A 27,896-nucleotide genomic window follows, 5' to 3' on the forward strand; every position below is an offset into this window, starting at 1 on the left:
TTTCTATTTTATTCTATCCAGCATAATGGTTATGCTTTACATCAATTTCTTAGATCGTTATCACCAATTACAATTTTAGTTTATATACATTTTTTATCCTGCCCATCTTCTCATACATTATTTAAAATCGACGCCTTTCAACACCGACCTTGACATGAAGTCTCATATGTAAGACAAACCGGCAGATATTTAACCTTATTTTCAACATTTGTATTCCAAACGTTCCTTTATTAATGCCTACCCAACATATCCCTCTTTTTGCACCAACGACACCTATTTTGTTTAAATTCCCATGCAAAACAAATGATGTAAACAGCTACATTTTAGATATTAGAGTCAGAGTCCTTTGGTCCTCTTATGATATCAAGGAGGCCGAGGGTCCAGGAGGGGGAATGGACCAGCTTAGCACCCGTAGCCCTTTACTCTTTTGAGTCCTTTGCTGAAGAAGATGGAAAGGCAGGAGGGAAAAGCAGGAGTACTTAAATCGGCCTTGTATTGCTTTGAACTTGGTCTGACGCTTTGCCGGAAAACAGGGAAAAACAATCATAAATACAGGAAGTAATTAGGCTCTGTTAACCTCCGGCATGTACAGAGTGAGGCGTCGATGCTGCATTAGTCCTTGAATCTCATCTTCATTCACTCTTGGCATCCTGTTGCGAGATAGCAATGCACGCAGAGAAACGAAGACTAATCATACATCACCATTCAACACTTCAATACATAAGGCTGGGTAGAGCGTCAAAGCGGTTTCCAAACACATTACTCACTTTATTGTAATGTGAACTATCAAACCATAGGCCTGCTGGGCTCGGTGCCAGTCAACAGAGAAAGGATAACTGACACGGGCAACTAGGCAGCAAGTATAAGTACCACTTTCACAACACACAAATGCAGTTCTGTGGCTGGCCTACAATTAGCGCAGCAGGGGCGGAAATTGTGACTGAGGTCTCCGTGTACAAACTGGTATTTAAATTTACTCTAAAATATTATAGTAATAAATGCGTACACACAATTAAATGGATCCTTAAAATAAACAGGGCAACTTTTAAAAGGGGAATAAGCTTTATGATGAAGGTCCATTAGATTCGGCAAACACAAGAGATTTTAATGACGTGTTCTTATGCAGCCACTTCGTTCTATATTCCCCAGGAATTCCTTAAAATATTAACAAAATCTTCGTCCTTTAAGATGCCAATACTCAAACCCTCGTAGTAATCTTCAAACTGGCAGTAGGACACTTCATGGGGATCATTGCATGCTTCCTTCAGGGTTTCCAGAAGGGCATTTCTGATCTCTTCTTCCGTCGCTGCACCTACAACAATATTTCATAAAAAATCATTCATCTAAGAAATTCTGCGGCCGGTTAATTGGCGTATAAATGCAATTAAAAGCAGATAACAAAAAAATAACATGAGATGGTTCAGAGACATTACAATGAAACAGAAACGCCTGATAGGTACATGGCTTTGCTACATAGCATATTAAAGGCAGCAGCTGAATAAGAGACCACATTGTGGCACATCTTGGGAAACAATGGATGGTGACTCAGTAAACTTTTTTTTCTCTTATTAGTAACTACAGTTCTCTAGCATTGGTATCTTTCATAGAGTCACATGCTTGAATTATTCCCCGACATGAGGCAGGAAACCTTCAATAAACATTCTTAATGCTTTTGCTGGTGGATAATTTAACTGCCAATTCCTAACTTTTGGAACTCTCCCAGCTTTCAGATTGGGTCCGGAAACTCTTCCAGCAACTGCTCATGTGTGCCAAAAGTTGGTACCATTGAACCCCACGGTGACCTTGCCTGCTTCCAGAAGTGATAGCAGGGTGCCATGTGTAGGTGCCACCACTTGCCCCTGTATTCAGCTTACCATAAAGCATTCCACATCTTTAGAGGCGGAGGGAGCATCAATACCAGATTTTGGCCCAATACAGTGTACAGAATTTAACATGGGAGATTATCAAAATCTGAAGTCGGACACCTGAAGTTAAAGATTAGGCAAAATGAGTGAGAGGAATTAGTTTCTGGGTCGATACATTTTAAATATCACTATCTGAGGATGACATCTTAGTGTACCTGACAAACCCAAGAGAATATCTGCAAGCCCTCTTATCAAGATTACAGAATTTTAGCCAATCATAGGCTTTACGCGTATTATTAACAAGTCAGAGACACTATCCATCAGTATGAATGAATGAATGATATTTATTGTTTGGTTACTGAAAACCATTACATAAAACCAAAATACAAAAATAACAACATTACAAAAGTTAAAATCAAGAAAATTACAAAAGTTCAGTTTATCTAATTGCTCCATGGGCCCTGGTGATACATCGGAAAGGGATCATGGGCCGGCAGGAGCCTCTGTAATCAGACCAGTAGAAGTCATCAGCATTGCCCGTGCTTGAAAAATGAACTTTCCAAAGGCCGCCATATGCTTCACCGTGGACAGGGTATAAAGATGGGTAATCCCCTCCTTTGCAGTACATAACCCCTATTGTCTTAGTAATGGCCTAAGATAAAGACTGCGGGCCAAACGCAAGGCCGGGCAGCAGAAGAGGAGGTGGGCCAAAGACTTGCGTTTATACAGGCAAAGCCTGCATTCCCAGACTCCTGAGCTGTCCTGACCGCAAGGATATAGTTCTTTGAGGGACAATGGATGTAGTCTATAAGCCAAGATCTTGTGGAGGGCAGCACGGCCCGCGGCCTGCGTGAGATGATGTTTAGAGGTATGCAGGGTATGCGGAAAACACAGGGTCTCATGCAAATCTTTTCTTCCCAGCGACTTCAGATCCAGTTCCCGTGACCTCGCACGCACTTGTTTATTAATCACATTTTTAATGGCGGAGTATTTGACGTATTCAGGGTTCCATGAATCCATGGCAAGATTGAATTGGACCTTAGCTACTTCGAAGATGGCTGACCAGGGTTCCCTGGCTCTCTGAAGATACCGTTCAAGACTGCCTTTAATGTGTTCTCCTGTGCCGCCGTTGTTAAAAAGTAATATTTACTTAAGGCGGCCAGCTCTTCCAGGTTTTGCCGGTTGAGTGAGAACTCCAGGCGAATGAGGGTGTTTCTAGTGCACCTTGGAAGATGGAAAAGTTTCTTATATGCACTACAGTGAATCTTTTCTAATTCATTACTCAGTTTGCCTGGAAATGCCTGTAGAGCATAGTTGAGTGCGGGCATAAGCTTGGCTTTAAGTACTCTGTTGATGGCCATGGTGGACGGGCTGTATAAAGAGGCTTGCAGCTTGCAAATGGCATAGGTGATGGATTTGCCTTTAGCCTGGATTGACTTAAGATGGGCGCTTGCGCTCCCTGATTCCTGAAAACAAATGCCCAAATAGGTGTACCGCTGCGTGCTTTCCAGCAGGAGATTGCCTAGCCTCCATTTTAGAGATTTTTTCCTTGGGTAATGTCCAAAAATAATTACTTTAGACTTGGTTGGGTTTGCTACTAGCCTGTTTTTATCGTTGTATGCGGCGAGTGCCGTCAACGCCTTTTGTAGCCCCATTCTCGTGTGGTCCAAAAGGACCAAGTCATCAGCATATTGCATAAAGTGAATTTTGAACCCACCAATCTTTGGAGTAGCCAAGGCAGCCCCAGTCAAGGCCTTCTCCATATTCGCTGTGTATAGGTTGAATAATAATGGGGCTAGCACACACCCTTGTTTTAAACCTCTGTCTGTATTGATCTTGGCAGATGCGTGATCCCTAGAAAGTTTAATTCGCACCCATGTTTTTTGGTAAAGGGACTGTATCGCTCTTAACAGAACCGGATTGATGTTCCATTGGGCCAACTTGTGCCACAGAATTGCGCGCTCTACCCCATCAAACGCCGCCGAATAGTCAATAAAGCAGGCGAAGAGGGGAAGACTTTTGCGTGTCCGTGCGCGAAGAAAGAGAGAGCGATGATGTTGTCAACTGTGGCAGACCCAAGTCAAAATCCGGTTTGGCAGAGTGGAAGGATGCCTTCAGCACTCGGCCAGTCTGCGAGGTCCCTCAAGATGGCACTAGCGTAAGCTTTTCCCTCAATATCCAACAAGGCAATCATGCGGTAGATGGAAGGTTCAGTTTTTGGACCTTTTTTATGGATAGGCTGTAAAAGCGAGCCTCTCCATGAATCTGGTACGTCCCCTGGAGCCAGCATTCAGAGTACAGGTGGGTCAGATTTTTAGACCAAAAGTCGATGTTTGCCTTGAATAGATGTCCAGGGAGACCATTAGGACATGGAGCGGCGTTTTGTCTGACGTTTATGATGTTGGCAACAAGCAATTTTCCCGGTGGCGCCATCTTCTCGATGAATGGATCTAGGTTGTCTCCAGCAATAGATGTTTCATTTCGCATGTGAGCCGGGCCATCATTAGTTTAAAGTGCTTTTACATGGGCGACCCAAGTGGAGGCTTCAAGGGAATTTTCTCTATGGTTTGGGCCTCGACCCAGGTTGCATATATACTTCCAAAACTCTTGTGATTTTCCCGGGCTCAGCAAGTCAAAAATTATTAACCATTGTGCTTCGCAATGGGCACGTTTTTCTGCCCAAACCTTCTTTGCATGGCTTTTTTTGACTTCTTGTAATTGGTTCTTGTTTAGACCGGTCCGGTTTTGCGGAAGAGTTTGCGTTGCTTGTTTAGTTTTTTGGCGCTTGTTTTGATTTCAATATTATAACCATATGTAGGTAAAGGGCGCCTGTGCGATGTGCTATTCAAGCTCCCGCGAAGAATCACCGCCAGGGTCTCTGTTGTGGCATTCCAGGTTTCTATGGCGCCCTTTTTCAGTTCATCCATCAGTATCGTTCAGGAAACAGTAACAAGGCTAGAGCTGGCCTCCTCTTTTAAAAGGGGCGCCAAAACTCTAAGATATTTGGCTGTATATATTGCGGCAACCTTACAAAATACATATAGGGCCATCTTTCGCCAGTTTTGAGAAATATTAATATGGGATGTAAAAAGATTGCATCACTTGGCTCAACTTGGCCCTAACATGTCTGGGTCGAATAGCTACAGTCAAAATGACCATCCTATCAAAAAGTATTTTCTTATTTCAACAAGTATGTTTGATGAGTCCCTGGCAGTTCTGGTCCAGTAAGGGCACATTTGCGCTAACTTTACTGGGGAGAGAAAGCTAAGGCTCCCCAGGAAAGGCCAAGGAGGATTGGTGATGCCAAACGTAGAATGGTACTACTAGACTACGAAAAGGATAAACAGAACATCAATAGTGCTTTATCGACTATACTTAAGCGTACCTATCGCTCCGAGTGATCCACTCACTTTACCCCAAAGATAGGTGACATGTTTCAGAAAGGGACTATTGAACGCTTAGAAAAAATGCAAGAGTAATATTAATTACAGGAATCCAAACGCTTTAGATGTATGCAGGCATGTAACTGGGACTTAACCCGAGCGATCAAAGCTACTGACAAATAATCCTCAACTCCAGCAGAACAAATCCAACAAATGCAACTGAAGAAAACACCAAATTTCCAGAATATACTTCATTACTCAGGAAGCAGACACCTGTATAAAACAGAAATTCCTTGTCATTTAATCATTTTTTTAAAAATGATTGTTAAACAAGTTACTTACTTTCGGTATCGCTCTTTTGGTAGGGACTCTATCTAGCCGCACATTCCTCACCTTTTCAAAATTCCCCAGTTGTCAGACTGGATCTATCACCTTTTCTAGCAGTACCTTTACATACTGGAAGGTGGCGCCTTGCAGCTCCACACTGACACAGTTTGCTTTGGAAAAGATGTGCAGGGTCTATATAGGTGCAACTCTCGCGAGCTGTTGTCAGTTGCTTTCTAGACTGCCAACATCCCCAGACAAACATAAAGCAAATTGATACACAATGTGCACATTCTTAGCCTTGGGATCTTATTAATGGATAGAGTCTAATCAAAGAGCAGGGAGGGTCGGTGAGGAATCCGCAGCTAAATAGAGTCACTACCAGAAAGAGCTTAACCGAAGGTAGGAAATTTGCTTTTCTGATAGAGACTTTTAGCCACAGACTTCTCACCTTCTGAATAGATATGAAAGCAGTACCTATTTGGAGCTGAGTGTAAATTTACTAAAACCAGAAAGTATTGCAAAACCAAGCAGGCAGAATGCCTCTCTCAGCGATTTAGACTGTCCAGAAAATAGTGATTTGTGCACAAATGCAGAAACGCCCATGTAGCTGTGTAGCATTAGTCCAGGAAAAGGTCTCCGGAAGCTAATGCAGGGGTAGAAGCTTTGGCCGTAGCAAAATGAGCCCTGAGTAATCCTGGAGGCAGTTTTATATCAGTGCACAGCAGGTCTTTATGCAGAGCAGTATCCAATAAGAGATGGTTCTCTTCTGCACTGCCTTGCCTTTTTTTAGTCCAGAGTACCTCACAAAGAGTTGATCGTCACTAGGTGTTCTTTGGTACAATCAATGTAGAAGCAGAGGGCTCACTTGGGGTCCAAGTGATGGAGTCTCTCCTCCTCTTTAGAAGGGTGAGGTGGAGCACAGAACTCTGGTAGGGTGATGGCTTTATCGACGTGCAGTCATGTCACAACTTTCGGCAGGAAGGAAGCCAGAGTCCACAGCACCCCTACTAGGACGAATGTGGTTTCTGGTGTAGTACGGGTTATACTTTCTCAGTAAAACCTTGCATTTGTTGAACAAGATAAATGTCAAAACTGCCTGGGACTGAGTCCATGCACGCCATCAGAACATGTTGACTAGCTCACAGTGCACCACCTGTACCCCTAACCTAGCAAGCCAACAGGTGGTATGTGCAACCTCAGAACCTGACGACCCTGACTTCCCAAGGAAATTGTCAGAAAGATCTAAAGCCCTTTCGTTTGGTTACTTATGCATGCCAAAGAGAGACACAAGAAATATTTGAACTGGCATGTCAAACATTTAAGCAATAATTAATAGAAGTATACAAAACATAGTAATCTGAACAGTTCAACCACTGTGCTGTTACATGGATTACATGTTTGAATGCAAGTCCATATAATGCTCCTACCTAGCACTCCCTGGGGTGCCTAAAGTGGGTGAATATGCCAGAATCCCTTGGGGTGATCTAACTCCCCAGTTACCTGTTGGCATGTTTCATCTGGGAGCCCATCTTGGTGTAGAGCTGGGAACCATCCTTCTCAGGAGGTAAAAAGCTGGGCTGGAATTCCGTCATGGGGCAACCTCGATAGTGTCAGCGAAATACTCCTCTAACTAAATAAAGGAGTGATATTGTTTATATAATAAACTTCATCCATGTTACCATTATGAAGTCCCAGTCAGGCCGTCATGATTGATTCTATCCTGACAGAGGCGTCATTGAGTGAACAATAACAAACAACATTGTGCGCTGTGAACTTTAGCTTTTGTTCAAAATGTTCAAGGTTTGGATAATATGCCTACGAAGATGCATACATTTAAGCAAAGTTATTTCATGGAACATTAATTAGCCCATACAAGCAAGTGTGAGTCAAATGTCAAAGTTCAAGAAAATATGTCAACTTTAAATGTGAGCCTGTAAAATAGTGGTGTTCTCGCCGGGACCTTATGTGACCATATAACAATGGTTGGCAAAGATATGCATCCTGTCCAAGCAGGAACCACAATCCTAGTCAGGGTAACTCACAAACACACCATAAATTATCCTGAGCTCACACTAGTAGTTTGCCATACAGCAGTGTGGCTTAATTTAAAAGGCAATGTGTAAAGTATTTGTGCAACACTTCAAACAGTAACACAGTGAAAACACCACAAAAAGACTCCACAGCAGGTTAGACAATACACCTTCCTTTTAACAAATGGAACAGGACCGGAAAAACAAAAATCCAATACACAGAACTTGAGATACAAATTTTTGAAGTATAACAAGTAAAATAGTGCTTGGATGCAATACGAGCATTTTTGGGTAGCTGGTCGTGCTGGACCGGGGCAAAGTAAAAAGTTTAGGATGACCGCGATAGAGCACGGGCTGGATACACGGGCCCGCTTAACAAAAATACCTTGACCCTGGTTGCATCGATGAAGATTCGGGTTGCAGCCGAGTGATGTGTAGTGTTCCCCATGCAGTTGGGGTGATGCGTCAATTTTCTCCACGCATCGACGCATCAGTACCAAAGGTGATGCGCCAGTTCCGAGGTGCAGCAGTTTGAAGGTTATGTGTCGATCTTCATACAGTGGCAGTGATGCAATAGTTCTGATGCAGAGGTTCCGACTGCGATGCACTGGTCCTGTTCCCGCAACAGTGACGATGTGTTGATTCTGCTCTTGAAGCAGAGGATGCATCATTTTCACAGGAGTAAACACCTTAGGCCCGCTTCCTAGGGTCCAGAACTAGGGTGGCACCACTTGGAAGGGCAGACTCACAGAGTGCAGAGTTCAGGTGTGGGAGCAGGATGGATGGAAGCCTTTTATGTCCCGGAGTCTTCAAATACGGAGGCAGGCCAGTCACACCTTAAAGTCACTCTGGGATCAAGTGCTGCAGGTTCAGTCCTTCTCACCCAGGCAGGGGAACATCAAGCAACATAGCAAGGCAGGAGTCCAGCAATAGTAGCAGTCCTTCATCAGCACAGCATTCCTTTTTCCTGGCAGTCTTCACAGGTCCAGAAGTGTACTGAAGTCACGGTTGAGTACTTATACCAAGTTGTGCCTTTGAAGTGGGGAAGACTTCAAAGAAAGCTTTGAAGTGCACATTTGTCGCACTTGCTGTCTCGGCTCAAGACTCACTACGGGGGGGTATGCAGACTTTGTGTGTGGACAGGACGCCTGCTATTCAGGACTAAGTATGAGGCAGTGTCCAGCTCCTTCCATCTCCCAGAATGGCCCATCGAGTCACACCTAAGTTACCTTATTGTGCGGTTATCTACAGGGAATACACAAAGCCCAGCGGTCACCCAACCCAGACTGAACAGAGACATGTAGCAGGCACAAAATAGCTAAAGTAAGAAAATGCCAACTTTCTAAAAGTGGCCTTTTTAGAACTTCAATTTAAAATCGGAATTCACCATAAGTTGTGATATTAAATTGTGAGTCCTGAGGCACTAAACTTGAAAAGTCTAATGCTTCATGTTGGACTTGGCCCGCAGGGCAGGTTCACCCCTAGACTTTTTGCCTTATTTGTGACCCTGTGTTAGTGATTTTTCGGTCTCTGCTCACTTTTCCCTGGGTCCCAGAGTGAAAGTGCGTGCGTGTAGTATGGCTGGCCTGCCCTCCCATAGGAATGCATGGGGAATGTGTGTGTCCCTCGTAGTTCCTGATGCGTGGGGAGTGCAGGCTCGAGTTTGGTATGCTTAAACTCGTGAGAGTGAATGCTGCAAGATGGTGTCTGCGGCATGTATGTGTCTAGTTGGGAAGTGCTACTTCTGGACATTGAGATATGTGTGCAGTGAGGGTGCTGGAGCGTGATTGGCTGAAGCTGGCTGGCATGCCAGGCTCCAGGAAGTCTGGATGGGTCTGCCCGGTGGTGAGTGGGAGATTAGCGTGAGTAATGTGTGGGAGGAGTGTACCTGTGTCCTGGATTGGCTGGGTTTTCCCCACACAATGCTGGCTCCGCCCCCCTGTGGTGTGTCTAATGACCCTAGCCTCCCCAGTGAAAGGAATGGGTGGTTGGGCCATCAAGAGTGCTCCAGAACCAGCTGCGACTGGTTTTCCCCCCACCCTGCACATTGTAACAAAGGATTTACTGTATAAAAAGGGGCTGTGTCCCCTTGGAAGATGTTCTACTTTTGAATCCTGCCAGAGGGGGCTTGTGCCGCTGCTGGAGCCAGAAGGACCGCCACTTGGGGAGTCTCCCTGCCTGGAGACCCAGTGTGCTGGCTCTGGCCCAGCCTTGCCCCCCTGCCTGCCTCCAGCCCTGCTGGAGCCCTGTCCTGTCCTCCAGTGCTGGGGAGCACTGAGGACTTCTTGCCTGCAGCCTGAGAGCGCTGCTCTCTGCCCTTCAGCGCTGAAATCGCCTGCCTAGCGCTTGGAGAGCGCTGGATTTTGCCCCTAGCGCTGTGAGCGCTGTACTGTGTCCTGGAGGCGCTTTGGAGCGCCTGCCCTTCGTTGGTAGCGCTGCTAGCGCTTGGTGTGCACAGCCGGTGCCCACCCGGCATCTGATCGCCCCATGTGGCGAGTTGGCGGCGCGGGTGCCACCCCGCTCATTGCCGCGTTGTTTTGGCCCGTTTTATTGATCTACGAGGGAGCCCACTCCTCGGATCATCTGGGAAGCCGCCTGCCTGCCTAAAAGCGAGCCGCCGCGCTGCCCGCGGCGACCCGAAAGTGATTGGGAGTCCGTCCAATCACCGCGCGGCCCGGGAGAGGCCGACCGGAAGTCTCGCCTCCGTCGCCGAGCCGGGAATAGAGAAGCTGCCGGCCGGATCCCCGAGGCTCCCCGAGTGGAGAGGAGAGCCCCGGGACCAGCGGGAGAGACCCGCCTTCGCTGGAGCCCAGCGCGAAGCCGGTGAGTGCGGCAGTGCTGGAGGGAGGGGCGCCGGGACACATTGTCTGTGTCCCCCCCCCCCCCCTTCCTGGTAGCGCGAGATAGCGCTACAGTGCGAAGTGAAGCCACAAGGGCTTCAAGAGAGCATCTCCGCGTTTTTGGAGCCGCGAGGTGCCCCGGGGGCACCAGTCGAGTTAGAATCCAGTGAGGCTCTTGGCAAGCATCATTGCTTTGGGTCCCCAGAGAGGGGGACCCCACAGCCCAGCGAGGCTGCACCTTTTTGTTGCTGGAGCCCTGAGAGGCTCAGCAGCCCCCCCTTACTTGTGTTTGAGAGCCTGAGAGAGGCTCTTTGAGCCCAGAGAGGCTCCAACGTTGCCCTAACTTTCCCTGCTCCAGTTGCCCAGCACTTTGTGGGCAACTGCCACATTTAGGCCCTGACATTGGGACACCGGGACAGTCACAGGTGGTGACTGGTGAGTTTGGCGCAATGGTATTTTCTCTGCACCTCTGAATGTATTGTTTATGCGTCATGTGCCTTTACACCTCTGAATGAATGTCATGCATTGCATCATGTGTTTTGCTTTTACACCCCTACAGGTAGTGTGACATGTAGGTGGTTGTTTTCTCCCTAGTACAGGTGGTGCTAGAGAGGTCCTGTTACCAGTGGTTACTGGTTGTATGCTCTACTTTTATATTGTGTGCTACACTGATTTTATTTCTGAAAGTATTATTTTTAAAAGTGCTGATACCCTTGACAGTGGTCCAGGTGGCCCTGTCCTGTACAAATATCCCTTGTAAATTCCGCCCGTGCCTGTTGGCACAGTGTAACCAGATGTGTGTTTTATCTGATGTATATTTATTATAATACAAAGGCTATTTTTACATAACCTTGTGTGGAGTGTTTCTTTGTGGTGGGCCTTGGGTGTTGTTGCTGGGGTGCGTGCGCAGATACTTAACTTACATCGCCTCCAAGTTTAGCCTTGACTGCTCGCGCCACGTTACCTAGAGGGCGAGTAGGGGTTGCCTTGGTGTGTGACTCCCTTGCCCTGACTTTAGAAATGGCGATCCCTGACTGACCTCGACGCGAGTCTTGGCCGGCCAGGGTCCCGTTTCTAACACTTCACAATTGGGAATTACACTTAAAGGACATAATATGACTATCCCAATGTTATCCTATGGGAGAGATAGGCCTTGCAGTAGTGAAAAAAAATTTGGGGAGTTTTTCACTACCAGTGCATGTACAACATGAAATTACTTGTTCTGCCATTTAAATACATTGCACCCTGCCCTCTTGGTTATCCAGGGCCTTCCTGAGGGGTGATTTATAAGTATAAAAAGGGACTGTTTAGGCCTGGCAAGAGGTCCATCTTACCAGGTCGAATGGCAGTGTAACTGCACAGGCAGGCTTTGTAGTGGTAGACCTGAGCTATGATTAGAGAGCTACTTAAGTGGGTGAAAAAGGAATGCTGCAGGCCCACTAGTAGCATTTACTTTACATGCCCTAGGCCACTGCTTCCCAAACTGTGCGCCGCGGCACCCCGGTGCGCCGTGATTAGAAGTCAGGGGCGACGCGCCGCCGCGCACAATGAAGAAATTGGAGCCTCAGAAACTTGCAGGGCAGGATTTGAAATGCCACCCAAAAAAATGTTTTGGCCGAAGAGCGCACTGCTATACGTGCATCTGTATGAACAATTGAACATGCGTTTAGATGCGTAGTCTTCACATTACTCTGCCCACGCAGCTCAGAGAGGTTCAGTCACGTTGTTCCTGCCCGCAGTGTTGTCCCGTGCCTCGCCTCGTGGGACCCTCTTCCCAGGGAAATCGGTAAGTAAGGGCTTGTAGTGAAAAGCTAATTATGAGGGACAAATCTCACTCCGTTTAGTATTGTGCCTTGCTATGGTTGATAATTGTACTATGGGCATGAGTTTATGATATGACATGAAATCAGGTACAATCTTATGAAATACATTTTTGCATGTACTTATGTCTTATAGCACAACGTTCATGAATGAATCTGTATGCCACAAATACAGGAGGCGGTTTACTCTGTTTTTCCTTCATGAGCAAAGGTGCAGTTTGATCAGTGTTCAACAGGATGCATATATGTCATGTGCCTGTCCAGAAGAAGCATTATTGGAGTGTCTTACGATGAACCCTGAACTAAGCATGGGCGAATTTTGCGAATCTCGCGTTCGCGAATTTTGCGGATTTGCGAACTCGCAATCCGCAAAATCCGCGAATTCTCGCGAATTTGCGGATTTTTTTTTTGTGTGTTTGCGCGGGTTTCTGCCAGTTCGCGAGGGTTTTGTACAATGTCGCAAATTGCGAACTTACCTGTCGGGTCGCAAGTTTCGCGAACTTGTTGTTTCTACGTGTCCAGCCTGTTTGGGACACTCTTCTTCATCACTGCCACTCTCTGTCACCACTGCCACTCTCTGACTACTCATGCCACCCTCTGGCCCACCCATGCCACCCTCTGTTTCATCACAGCACCCTCTGGTTGTCCAGTCAGTGTACATTATTGTGGCAACGCAAGCACACCTTCCCTGCCTCAAGTGACCTGAATTAATTTGGGGCTGATTAATGTGTCACAGAATATTTTTTTAGCTGGCACCTGCTTCCTTAGTGCTTCCTGATTAGTGAACTTTTGCACTTGCTAAGTGCTTTCATTGTTGCAAAATTAGTTACAACACCTGCCCTGCCCCAACTGACAATAATGAATTAGGGGCTGATTAATGGATTTGAACTGCCAGCCTGGCTCCTGCTTGTCTCCCTTAGCTGTAATTCAGGACCTTTGTGGCATATGTGTAACTATTCTGAGGTTCAGAGCAGGGTCACATAATAGTTGCAACTGGCAACTGAACTCTGGAGGGGCCCCTCAGCAAGCACTACAGGAAATGGCTACTAATGATGAGCCTGAACTTTTGAACCTGGTAAGTAGTTTCAGTTTTGATTAGATCGTATTTCTGCAATTTTGCACTTATTCGCGGGGCGCGAAGTTGTACTGGGAAGCCGCGAACTCACGCGAACAGTGCGAGCAGTGCGAGCAAAATCCGCTGCTCGCGGATTTGCGGATTTTGCGGGAGATTCGCGAATCTCGCGGATTGCGAATTTCCCGAAAATCCGCAAAATCCGCGAGCGAAACGGATTTTCCGCCCACACCTACCCTGAACATAAAATCGCCATTATTAAACAACTATTTACTAGACTGCACACCAGCTGCAAGTAATTAGCTTACATGATTTTTTTCCTAAGCACATTTTAGCAATTCCATTTAGAGATAAATAAAACATTTTGCCTGCAATCAATTGATTTTGGTGACATCACAGAAATGGGACTAGGACCCAGGACTGCAGGTTCCAAGGTCAAAATTAAGACCTTTTGTTTCAATGCTAATAAAAAGATGTTTCTCAGATTTTGGTCCCCCAAGCCAAATTCATCTCTTACCTGTTTTGCAACTTCCCTAACCCTTCACTAGAAAAAAGGTGCCTTTCAACATTTACAAAATTGATTTTTGTGATAAAGAAGCTAAAATATAAACACATTTACAAAAAGATATTCTTGCTCGCGAGTGGCAGGTTTAAAGTATGAACTGATGTATTGTGGACTGTAAGTATATTTCTTACTTTCGCCTCTGCAAAGAAACTTACATAAAGAGATATGATTTACTCTTTCCTATTGTCTGTTATGTCTGCTTTCGTCTTCCTCATTGTATCGTTTTTCACTTAACAAGTTTTATCAAACAACTTATCTTTTTATTTTGTTACAAATATGATTATAATTCCTTCATTGCATCCCAATTAAATTAAGGAAGACAACAGGAAGTACTCCCGCGGTTGGGCTTACATCTCACCCACCCGGCTACCAGTGAAAAAATGGTGGGGAGCCACGGCCAACTGCCAATTAGGTCAAGGGAGCCACGGGTTAAAAAAGTTTGGGAACCACTGCCCTAGGCACATGTAATGCACTTTACTAGGGACTTATAAATAAAATAAATATCCAAATTGGGGATGAGCCAATATTAGCATTCTTAAGGGGGAGAGCACAAGCACCTTAGCACTGGTTAGCAGTGGTAAAGTGCACAGAGTGCTAAAGCCAGTATAAACAAGGTCAGAAAAATGGAGAGATGCAAACAAAAAGTTGGGGGAAGACCACCCTAAGGCTGTCAGGTCTAATAGACACAAAGAGCCTGAGGCTCACTCACATGTCGTTGCGAGGTGATGGCATTAAAGAATACAGTCTTGATAAGGCGCTGTCAATTTTCTAAAACCGAGTGCACATTGCATAACTTAGGACCAGATTAAAGTCTCAATGGGGCATAACAAAAGGAGGGAAACATGTTGCAGCCCTTTTAAAATTCGCATCACAACGGTAATTTAAACAAAGATAGCTGATCTGGCAACCAAAAGAAGGCCACAAGGGCCGAAAGATCACTATGAGGAAACAGGCTTTTGCAGGGTTCACCCGACTTTTTGCCCCCATTTTGATTAGAAGGCACTGGTGTAATGGTTATGAAATGCCCTGAGCCCTGTCAATCGGGACTCCGTGTATGTGCTCTGTCCCTTAAAAAGATATATGGTTGATTGGCCTATACCTAGTTGGCATAAGCAAACTTACTTCTAAGTTCCTAGTACATGGTAGTGCTCCCTCAGGGACTGCAGCACATGTTGCGCGAACCTGAGTAAGACAATGTAAAAAGTGAGTTCCAGGCTGTCACTCCAGACTGGTAGAGAAGTGTAAAAACTGCTAACTTCACTTTGCATTTAAGGCACTGGCAAAACCGAAACTCCCCTTTTTAGGTCTCGCTCTCGAGACCTATTGTCGTCGAGATGCCTCTCAAAGGAGACAGACTGGGGCACGCGCCGATTGGGGTCTGTGTACGTGCCCATGAACATGCGCATGTGCACGTCACCGCAAGCTCCACTTTCGTTTTTGTAATGCGCAGCACGCTCTGTCTTGTTCAGGGTTGCCACTTTCTGCCCCCTCAGTTCACTGCATATTACCCTCATGCTGATCCGTATTGTTCACCTTCCAGTTTGCCAAACAATGCTCGTTAAGCTCCCCAACTATCATTCCCTGCTTTTCCCACCAATCTAACTAACCTTTGGACAGTTTTAGGCAGCGGTTGCCAGGGACCCAGTTGAATCGCACAACAAACGTGATGAAATGGTACAGTCTCTCCACTACACATAATGGCGGCTTCATATACACATTCTTATACACAAAGCACCGCCTCTCGCTCCTGCATCCTGCTGTGACCAGCATCTCATCCTGCCGCCTCACCTTCTCCCTCCCCCGGGCCCGCCACCTCGCATACCCTGCTTCAGGGAGTACACCTTCCCCGTCCTTACCACTTCCCCCTGCTCGGCAGACTTGTAGACACAGGTTACGATCTCGTTATGTAGCAGCAGGAAGAGCGCCTCGTTCGCCATCTCTTGCTTGTTAATATGTGTCGCCCACAGCTGCTCAGCTCCCTCCAACATGCACAGAATATCTCCATGCGCTCAAACACAACGTTATGCACGCGCACAGCGACATCAGCAAACTCCGACAACAGGAAATGTGTGCGTTAACGTCTGGCAGCGTAATAGCGCGCCTGTTTCTATTTCCGGAGCACGCGCACAACACCGTTCATACAACTGAACATAAGTGTCTGAGGAATCGACGGCGGGCCCGTAAACAGAATGGCTCGCCTCGCAAGTAAGTGTATTATAGACCATGTTAGCTAAAAGTGTTAATCATTGCGGGGGAAAGTTGGAAATGTTCAAGATGTTTTTATGGAAGGACAGTAATGATTTTTTAACATGTCATACCAAGCACACACACCCTCACCATGGCAAATCTCACCAAGGGACGCTAGATCCCAGTAATTACCATCCCACGACCACGCCTATGGGTAGCCCAGAACGAGAACCAGAACACAGAGGGGGTTTTAAGATCCTGACCTGGAATGTTAATGGTCTAGGCTGTAAAGTAAAGCGAGGCCTGGTCAACAATTATGTGAGGAGCTCAGGGCTGATGTAGTGCTCCTCCAGGAGATACACTTGCAGGAAACAAAATGGGCTTTCCTGGCAAGAGGACAATATAGAGTTCTGGCGCATGCAGGATTTAGCACAGGCTTGCGAGGAGTAGCAATCCTGATTATAAAAAATTCCACCTATGAGAGTGGCGCAGACATGGACTGATCAACAGGGCACATACATAGGGGTACGTGGCGTGTGGGGTGGGCGGGAGTACACTTTTATTTTGGCCTACGCCCCACCCCGGCATTAACTGCCTTCAGTGTGCAGGCAGGCACACTGAAGGGAGTTTCAGACATTATCCTTAGTACATCTGACACAATACAAGTTCTTGGGGGCGACTTCAATGATGTAATGAACCTCGGGATAGACAGGACAGGCAATCGTGACAGGTCGCAGTCTGTGACACCTTTAGCCAAAACCATAACTGCGCTTGGTCTCCTTGATGTGTGGCGCTGGCTTCACCAGGAGGCCAAGGCCTTTTCCTTCTTCTCTGGTGCACACAAAGTGTACTCTCGCCTGGACTATGTCTTTATGGCACCTCTGCCCGGCTGGGCAAGTCAATTTACAATATAGTTTCCATTGTGTCTATATTTACCTTTTGACTATATCCCTCCTTGCATAGGACCGCTGTTGTCTTTACTCATATGTTCCCCGAGGTCATGTGCTGACTCGATTGGGTGCCCTTGTTGTTTTTTATAATTTATGGCACGACAGGCATTACAGGTGACGGATTCAGAGGAGTACTGTGCCCGGGGGGTGTCGGACCATTCACCATTAGTCATAACGGTGGGTAGGAGGTCGAGAGAAGGGCCCAAAATACTTCGACTGTCGGCCTGGGACCTACAAAACCCGGAAAACCCGGAAATCCTGAAGGGCTTACGTGCAGACGTAAAGGTGTACTTGGCCGAAAACGTGGACTCGGTGGAATCCCGGGTAGTCCTTTGGCAGGCACTCAAGGTGGTACTAAGAGATAGGGCACAGTGTAGACTGGCGGAGAACAGGAAAAAATTCCAGAATGAAATACAGGAACTGGAAACCCGCATACTGAAGATGGAAGGAGACCATATAATTTCGAGGGACCCTGGGAAGCTTAGACGCCTTGCAGACCTACACACCCCATATAGACACCTAGTGACAGGGGAGGCAAAGTCGCAGGCACTGGCGACCCTACGCCGTGTGTATGATGTAGGAGATAAATCTGGCAAGTTGTTAGCATGGCTTAGCAGGAAAGAGAGAGATGTTAGATGGGTGGAAAAGGTGCGAGATGGTCAAGGAAGGTGGCGCACACGGACAAAGAGATAGCGAATGTATTTGCAGAGTTATAGCACGTACTATCAAGCACGCGACCTGGGGTCCAAAGAGGAGGCACTGCAATGTATGGCGCCTATTGATATCCCGACTCTAGAAGAGGCGGATCGCTTAGACTTAGAGGGTGACATAACCGAAGAGGAAGTTAGAGTCGCTTTGACCAAGCTTTGGGCGGGGAAGGCCCCAGGCCCGAACGGGTTCCACGCGGAGTTCTTCAAGAAAATGGCGGACCTCCTGACGCGCCACTTAGTGGGCCTCTTCCGGGGGGCCGAAGAGGAGGGTCAATTCCCACTAGACCTCAGACAGGCCACTATTGTCCCAATCCACAAACCAGGGAAACCAGGAGAGGACTGCTCATCCTACCGCCCTATTTCCCTCCTGAATGTGGAGGTGAAGCTGTATGCCACAATTCTTGCTCTCCGCCTCCGACGGGTCATATCGGGTCTGGTCCATCTCGACCAAACGGGGTTTATCCCGGAGAGAGCGACTAGATATAATTTGCGGAGGACTCACAACTGGATCAGAGAGGTGGAGAGCAGAGAGGACCCTCACTGGTTCATGTCTCTGGATGCCGAAAAGGCATTTGATGCTGTTCACTGGCCTTTTCTGGAGGGAGTGATGGAGCGCATGGGATTTGGACCTAAGTACAGACACAAAATAACTCTATTATACATGCACCCGAGTGCCAGAGTTAGGATCAACAGGACTATGTCAAAGGCCTTCCCTATACAACGGGGAACAAGGCAGGGATGCCCCCTCTCTCCCCGTTGTTCGCCCTCACTATAGAAGTGATGGAGTGCGCATTCAGACAGAACGTGGGAATTATGGTTTTTCGGATAGGGGCCGCAGAGGCACAGGAGGAAAAACTGTCCTTATACGCGGACGATGTCCTACTATACATTACGAAACCGGAGACCACGATCCCAGCGCTATTCACTGAAATGGACCAATATGGCACTAAATCTGGATATCAGATCAATTGGCATAAATTGACTCTTTATGACCCCCGAGGTAGGGACAGTTGGCCCTCCTTGCCTGAGACAATGCAGATAACGGGAGAGGGATTTATGTACTTAGGGATCTTTATTACAACGAATAGAGACCTCTCTTATGACCGTAACATTGCCCGAGTCCAGCATAGCTTCAAAATTGATGCTAGCAAGTGGCAGATGCTACCCTTGACGATTCTCGGGCGGGCAGCCATGTTTAAAATGATTTCACTGCCGAGATTTCTATATGCCTTCCAGAACGAATACTTCCCTATGAAGAACACTGTTTTTCGAGACATACACGCGGATCTGCGGTCGTACCTTTGGTTGGGTAAGCACCCTAGGGTAGCACTGGCAACCCTATAGAGGCATCAATACGATGGGGGGATTTCTCTGCCTGATCTAGAAGCCTACTACTGGGCGGAACATCTGGCCCCCATGAATGAATGGCTACACACACCAGCCACACACCCCACTTATGCGCTGGAAAGGCACACCATGGGTACCCACACGTGTCTCCACTACATTTACGGGGGGAAGGGGCAGGCTAGGCTACTACCGGCTACTAAACTTACATTGAGGGCGTGGAATATGGCGCCGAAAGCCATCAGGTGGGAGCACAAATCGACAAAACAGACGCCTTTATGGGACTGCACATGGCTGAAGGAAATCAGCAAGTTAAAAGGGTTTCAGGGATGGGACGCCATAGGCATCTCTACTTTAGGAGACGTAGTCAAAAAGGGGGTACTGTAATCATTCCCGTCGCTTCAGGCGGAATTTGGACTCCACCGGTCCCAATTTTTTAAGTACATGCAATTAAGACATGCCTGGAGAGCAGGAGGGGCTTTATTAGAAGCGCTTCCTGAATACGCGCCTTGCCCTGTTGCAGGAAAGGATCCTTGAAAAGGCAGTATCCCTCACGTATTATAAGACCATTATGAACAACAGACCTAACAGGCTGGAGGGGCTCCGAACCACTTGGGAACAAGAGGTGGGGGACATGGATGACGTAGATTGGGGGTGGTATTGATGCACCCCAAGGAGGTGGCGATTAACTCGCGTCTCCGTCTGATCCAGTTCAAGATCTTGTACAGGGTTTACTTTGATAGAGTAAGATTATATAGAATGGGGAGAATACCTGACCCCAGTTGCCTCCGATGTGGCCAGTGGGGAGACTTCCTGCACACTGTCTGGTCCTGCGCAACCATTCAAATATACTGCGGGGAGGATCCTTGCTGAATTGGGAGAGGTTCTAGAGGCAGACATACCGCCAGACCCAAAGCTCGTACTCCTGGGCATGACTAATGATGTAGATGTACCCAGGCCACAGCTGATCTTCCTAGTGTTAGCCCTGGTGGTGGCCAAGAGAGACATAGCCAGGAAATGGGGGGCGCCAGATGTACCACAACTGGAGGAATGGAGGAGGGAATGGACCTTTACATGGCGGCCGAAAGGGTTGCGTATAAAGCACGAGGGTGCCTGAAGAAATTCAGAAGAGTCTGGGGTAAATGGAGACACTTGATAGAGAACAATAGTATCCAGGCAATAAGGATAATCTGGCAGAAAAGACAGTGTAGTACAATAATATATAAACACAAGTAAAAGAAAGAAAAATAACCATTGATTATAATCACATATAGAAATTTAATACCATTGATATAAATTGATAAAAATGTTACATTATTAAAATTGAACATAAAATGACGTTGAGAGAGAACGGATAAACTAATCTCTTTATCTCAAAAGCAGAGTTGGAAACTGTGATGGCTCCCACTGCTGATTGCTCGGGTCGGTGTCAACGCGTTTCGACACAAAGTGTCTTCATCAGGACCTTATCAGCACCTTATCAGCACATTTCTAAAAATATGGGAAGATAACAGGAAAACTTTTTTTACTTGTGTTTAAATAGATATGTTTCATTAAATCTGATACAATGTACTAACATTTAATGCCAGAGAGACATAATAAATAATACAGCGAAAAAGGACATTCAAGAGAACAAAATAATCAAGTATACAATCATACAGTCTTTAACAGTTTTTTGTACATATTGAATGCTGTTTGAAGACCACTATTTTTTGACACGATCTTACAGTGATCTTGCAGCAAAGACTGGACTATATACATATATGTCAGACATGAAATGGTGCATTCTGGAAAAAATACAAATACCGGAATCTAAAGGAGGCAGTAAAATTCGCAAAAAGAAAGAGGTATACTGGATTTTCACCCTCAATACTTTCCACCAAGGATTGAACCTTGAACTCCCATGGGAAAACGCTATCATATAAGAATATATCAACCTTAGTTGGGCAATAATTACATGTCTTCATAATATTATATGCTGCCAGTTCTGTCCTTTCCCTATCCGTATGTGTTACCCTCTAGAATCCGAATGAAATAGTAAGGTAATGTTTGCCTTTTCGCTAGTGGAATAGTCAAACTCAGTTTGATAAATATTAGATAAATAGTTGTTCAAGCTCTCGTTCCGTGCGTCAATATTCAGATAGGCAATAATGGTTGCGCTTAGACGCATTGGTCCTACGTTTGTGCTAATGCCTGTGATGGGTACTTTCTGTCCGCAATCTAACAGTGTATCCCTTTAAGAAAGGGGAGGCTTTGATCGGAATATCAAATGAGATTGGCGCTATAAATTCACCAATCAGTTGTGTGCTTACATTTCGTCATCTCTGCTACCGACACTATTGCCGCCATTAACCACGCCGAATCACCATCTACTAACAGGTATGCGCCCCGCGGTCCCTCTAACAATGCTGTTTGCAAGTACCTAACCAGGCTCATTCTGATTTCCGTATGTGTAACAAACTAAACGCTCGAATAACGGGCAATTTGAATGAGCGTACATAATTTCTAGTGTAGTCTTTAGGTATCATTTTTAAATGTTCTTTTCCTTTTTAAACCCTGAACAATTTTATTTTTAATGGCACAGACATGAGAATATATCTGCTGATTCTCGCCCCCCCTCTTTTAAGATTTATCGTGTTAGGGAGATATAGAAACATTGAACCAAGATAGTTAATAGAGTGAGTGGTCTCGTGCGCTGGTTTCGAGTTGCAAACCATCTGAATCACGTTTTCGTGTGTTTCGTCAATTACAGAAACCGCGCTTTCCGAGCACGTCTGCCTCGCTTGGAATTGTAGCCGCTTTTGCAACAATGTTACACGTCGACTGACAGCGGACTCACTCGACGTACGTGATTCTCTATCTAACTCATGAATATCAAAGCTGGGTTTATGCAGATATTTTAAGTAAACACGAGTCTCCTCTTTGTTTACTTTTTTATATAAAGGTAATTACACTGGAAAAACACGTGTTACACAATCGATTTTGCCGTACTCTGGAGGCTCACAAGAACACGCTTAGATTAATAGCGGAAGGTAAGCTTTTTTATGGCAGAAACTATCTCGCTTATATAGAGGCACTGTAGGATAAACTTAATTCTATACACTAATTCGATAAACTTAATTCTATACACTATATCGATTCTCCTACAGAGATAATGACTTTTCAAGAGATGAGTATTGAATATTGAAGATTCCTGATTTACTTACAGGACCCAAATATTACATTTACAAAGGTATTTTTTTGATGATATAACAGATATATTAATAACCAGGTGAACTTTGGTTAAATAACCTTTACTGTGAATATCCTATGTTCTTATTTCCCCTCCCTCTAAAGTGGAACAAACTGAGATTTTATGGTCTGCCTTTTAATCGTTTGAACTTATAAACTTTGAAGATTTCGTATGAGAAACAGCTCCAGGTATGCATTGGCTATGAATATAAACTAAAGATGTTTCACGACCAATGGGTTGGATAATTAGAATATAATACATCTCTAATCATGTTTTCATCCTTAATTAATAAAACGGAGTACATAGAATGTCCACCCTTCCCTCTTTTTGCTTAAATAGTTCTTAAATCAGATAGGATTAAATTAGTACATAAATTAGGTAGGACAACAAAACTTAGAATTCCCCCCCCATTGTTTGTCCTGTATAATCCAAGGACCAGAATATATATTAACTATCTATGCTTCTATGTGATTTGTTCACAACTCTTTTCCATAATATGTGTGTATATAGTCCAGTCTTTGCTGCAAGATCACTGTAAGAGCGTGTCAAAAAATAGTGGTCTTCAAACAGCATTCAATATGTACAAAAAACTGTTAAAGACTGTATGATTGTATACTTGATTATTTTGTTCTCTTGAATGTCCTTTTTCGCTGTATTATGTATTATGTCTCTCTGGCATTAAATGTTAGTACATTGTATCAGATTTAATGAAACATATCTATTTAAACACAAGTAAAAAAAGTTTTCCTGTTATCCTCCCATATTTTTAGAAATGTGCTGATAAGGTGCTGATAAGGTCCTGATGAAGACACTTTGTATCGAAATGCATTGACACCGACCCGAGCAATTAGCAGTGGGAGCCATCACAGTTTCCAACTCTGCTTTTGAGATAAAGAGATTAGTTTATCCGTTCTCTCTCAACGTCATTTTATGTTTAATGTTAATAATGTAACATTTTTATCAATTTATATCAATGGTATTACATTTTTATATGTGATTATAATCAATGGTTATTTTGCTTTATTTTACTTGTGTTTATATATTATTGTACTACACTGTCTTTTCTGCCAGATTATCCTTATTGCCTGGATACTATTGTTCTCTATCACTTGTTGTTCCCTGATCCAGGAATTCGACTTCACTCAGGGGGTCCCTGTTTAACACAATAAAGTAAATGGAGACACTACCATGGGATGGATGGAGGACTCTAAAGGGACTCAAACACTTTGCTTCTTGGTTGGTATAGAAGAGGCACAGGTCGTGGGTCATGTACGCATACAGCTGGCAATTTTGGGAACTATATGGACTGAACATTTGAACATTTGCTGGGTAACAGTGTGATCTTAGACCAGGAGGGTGGTGGGTGGGATAAGGGGTTGGGGTCGCGGGGATGCTGCTTGATGCTGACATGCTTGTTGTATATGGCGTTTCTTTGTTGGTAAACAATAAAAATGTTTTTAAAAAAGTGTTAATCATTTTACGCGTTGCTAGTGGCACCACCGGACCAAACCCCACGGGACTGTAGCACATGTGGATCCACTGTACAGCAGTGGCTTGCCGCACCTGCTGCTGAGTTATGTACTGTGCAAGTTTGATGAGTGTTGCACCTCCAGGCCAGGCTCTTACAATGAGCTCGCGTGGCTGCGGTAAATCCCGCGGCTGGCCCTGTCCGGAAATGCAGCTCCCGCTGGCTGCCGGTGGCCATCGCTGTAAAGGAATCTTCATTCAAGTAAGTAAGTATGTGCCAGTAGTAGTAGTAGTCCTCTGGAGTCAGGGGCAACAATGAAAAGCATTGAACACACCTGTACTCGAGTCGCAGCCACACACTTCAGACACCATGATACCTCTCTTACTCTGGCTGAGAACAGATCAACGAATGATGTAACATTTGACTGCTCTGCACTGTCCTAAACGCAATGATTGACTCGTCTTCTACTAATGCCACTGATTTTCCACACAATTAATTGCCGAGCATGCATCATTTACATTAAAAAAAATGACCTTTAATTCATGGTTTGGACAGCAGGGTGCACGCGGCGATCTCAATCTACCACAGGACTTCACAACAGATGAGACCTTCGCCCTGCTCCAACCCCCCATCACGTCCAGGTTAGGCTGAGTTATAGATGCATTTGGGGTGGCATATAATTTGTGGCAAGAGAGTTGACAAAAACTCAGTTGCCAGTGCTTAATGCTGCAGTAGGGAATTTTCAAAACGTACAGTTGAAAAATATTACGGACTCCTTTACACTCTCCGTTTATAATATACTTGTTTCCAATTAGCATAAGCAGTGCATTTTAAATAATGTTGAAACTGGACACACACGTTTTCATTCATTTTTAGGTCGAGCTGTGTTAGAAGGGCGAAGCACTGCACAGCGAAGGCATCTATTGTTAGCGACTTGCCGGGAATGTGAGACAGGGGGATGTGCACGCGCAAGCCCTCGGCGATTTCACTACGTGGGCGCGCACGCCCAGCCTGGCGCCGTGCACATTTCCTGTCTCATATGCTGCTGGGCGGTCGCGCCATCCCTCGCTCAGTTCGTATCATTTCTGGACAGCACAGGCTCCTTCATTTAGAACTACTAGCGTGAATTACATTTTCAGTCATGGCTAACTCGCCGAGATGCTGCTAGTTATGTGGTTCATATTAGCGAGATATAATCTGGGACAGTAAAATGTGCATAAATTGTGTCCTGTTCTTGTGTGTGTGAAGCGTGTCTTTTAAAAATGAAGGGGCAATCCACGCCGGTAAAATATCGTTGCCTAGAGACACCGGGAAATTCCCGCTACGTTCATACACGGAGTGTACCCGCGGCGGCGCGAGATTCACATGACTCGTGTGCAGAGGGTCTGAGCCCCTGGGCCTCCCTGCCCCGAGCAAGCTCTCACACTCTGGGCATTGGTCAGCAGAGGGAAGCTGTTCGGCTTTTCAGCAGACGTGACTCGGGCTATACCCCTCCTCTTCCTCTCGAGTCTCATCTTTCCTATCCCTCCACTCTCGTCCACATCCCTCTTGTACCTTTCTCCTTCTCTTCCACCCCTTTCCTATCTTTCCTCCCGCTCACTTCCTCTCTTCCATATCTCTGCTCCGTATACACCACCGCCCCCTATCTCTTCTACCTCTTCCACAATATCTCCCACACCCCATTTCACCTCTGCCTTTCCTCTTTTCCACTACTCTATTTTTCCATACTCTGCATCCTCTTTTTGTATTGCATAACTTCATTTCCTCCACTTCTCTTCTTCCTTTCCACCACTTCCTTTTTTCCTCCTACTCTTCCTTTCCTGTTCTTTTCCTCCTCCTTCTTTTCCTCCTCTTCCTTTCCTCATCTTCTTTTCGCCCTTTTCCTTTCCTCGTCTTCTCTTCTTCCTTTACTCATCTTATATTCTTTCTTTCCTCATTTACCCTTTCTTAGTATCCCCCCCCCCTGTTAACCGTTATCTGCATCTCCATTTCCTCTCCCTCCATTCATTGCCTCCCTTCTCCTGCCTTCACCCTCTTCCTGTCTCCCTCTCCTCAGTTCCTATTTTCAAAGTAACACGTAGTAATCACCAGGGAAACAGTCACTTGTCGCCTCAGAGCCCCCACATCCTAAAAATCTTCCCACACACTGGAAGGGAGGAGATTCTGGGGTCATCGGTCTAAAGCACTCTTCTAAAAACATTATTTCACACAAACTGTCATCCAGAGACCCAGTACCCCTGATACTCTCCTGCAGCACTCTCACCACAGTGAGACTCGTGTGAAACCAATGACGTGTCAGAGGGAGAATGACACCAAAGGACGAAAGGCAGAGGCTGCCAGCACAGATGTGAACCTATAATATGGAGAGAAAGACACACACACACACACACACACACACACACTCATACATACATACACACACCCACACACACACATACAAACACACCCACACACAAGCACACATACTTACAAACACACAAACAAACCCAAACACATAAACACACACACACATACATACACACGCACGCACACAAAGTCACTGAAAAAAAGGACCAGTTAACACTAGGTATCAATTACATTAAACAATGTTCCATGTGTAGCGCTTAACATAAAAGGCCTTTATAACTGACACCTATTACATTTTTAGGAGCAGAAAAGAATGTTCTTTATCTTCTAAAAGGCAACAAATGAATAGCCCCTGACAACTATCCAACACTGCCTGAACATTCTAGCCATCCAAGCTGCAGAATCGGCTCTTCCCTGTATACTCAACCATATTGTATAATGCTATTAAAACAGACTTTTTAGGTCGATCCTGAGCAGCGCATGTGCTGCTCTTCGAAGCACGCTGTATTCAGGTATGGACTTGTTAAGATAAGCTTGCAGTTTTGTCCTATCGCTGAAGGTTGGTAGGTTGGGGAAGTAGTGTCTGGGGCGTCCTTTAAACAAGCATTTGCAATGCAATAAGTCTCACTTTTGCGAGAGTTTAAGCTATTGGCATTGTAAATGACAATGCCTTTTATTTATGTTTTAAAAACAAAAACACAAATAAAAAGAATTGCCATTTACAATGCCAATAACTCTAACTTTAATATTGCAAGACCTATTGCGTTGCAAATGCTTGTTTATATGCGTTAGTCGCCCCCACAGAAGGCCTATCGAGTCCTAAGGCAGGGTGCAGCATATCAGAAAAGTAGAATATGTTATTAACACCTTCTAGCAGTAAAGACCCACAATAATCATTTTTAATGAGAGAAAAACTGGTAGACTCATTGGCAAGTACAGAGTTACACTCTGACACCTAGGTTCTAACTTCTGAATGGGACTACCAAAGTTGTCACTTCAAGGTATTAAACAGTTACTTACATTAAACCTGACTTGATACCCAGGATGAAATTTATGTAACTGGTTGCCTCATGCAACTTTTAGAAAGTCGCCACTCGGCTGCCCAGTTTTCTAGTGACCATCTACTCAGGCTTGCCATTAGACAGTCTTCGGCCCGTCTGGGGAGACATGTTCACTGTTCACCAGACACGTAAAAATAGACACCTGCCACTGGAGGAGGTGTTATTTCCTTCTGGCAAGAAGCCACATGGGGCGTTGGCCCAAAAGGCATGCTTCAAAAGGAGAAGCTTCCTTTGAAAGGAAAGTAGTCAAAATCACCTCACCAAGACCATGGACCAAGGAGTAGCCACAGGGAAACCCTTTTCGACTGCACAACATATTCAGCATCCTTGAGGATCTTCAGCATCCTAAATACCTTGTATCAGTATCACTCCATAGAAGTCAATGGCAAGGAGCCACTGTGCTGGAACTGGACTAAAGACTGCTTTTCTTGAGGAGCTAACTGTTTCTTTGGATCTTGCTGGTACCCTTGAATAGCTACCTGCCGGAAATGGTCCGCCAATTTAGCTCTAAGTAACCGCATTTCACCTTGACAACGTTTTTTTTAAAAACATTTCTGTAAAATTTATTGAATTGAAAAATGCTTGTTCAATGTTGAGTGAAAAGTCCTGAGTTATTGTTTCTTGTAAATCTCATACCTCTGTAGATCTTTTTATTTTGGTGTACATAAGTTCACAAACATATACTCTATTTTTATA

General features: G+C 45.3%; 1 protein-coding gene across 2 annotated transcripts in view; it reads right to left on the bottom strand.

The window, feature by feature from the left end:
• Nucleotides 1-198: 198 nt before the first annotated feature.
• CAPS2 (calcyphosine 2) overlaps nucleotides 199-27,896 on the bottom strand; it is a 780,299-nt gene continuing 752,601 nt past the window's right edge. The window contains exon 19 of one of the 2 annotated variants that reach the window (XM_086918127.1): nucleotides 199-1,312. In XM_086918127.1, coding sequence (XP_086774253.1) covers nucleotides 1,137-1,312 — 176 coding nt within the window. In that variant the 3' untranslated portion in view covers nucleotides 199-1,136. The remainder of the gene's footprint in view (nucleotides 1,313-27,896) is intronic. The other variant, XM_086918122.1, reaches the window with a different exon arrangement.

This window comes from Lissotriton vulgaris, chromosome 1_1 (genome assembly GCF_964263255.1).
Source record: "Lissotriton vulgaris chromosome 1_1, aLisVul1.2, whole genome shotgun sequence".
NCBI classification, from domain to species: Eukaryota; Metazoa; Chordata; class Amphibia; order Caudata; family Salamandridae; genus Lissotriton; species Lissotriton vulgaris.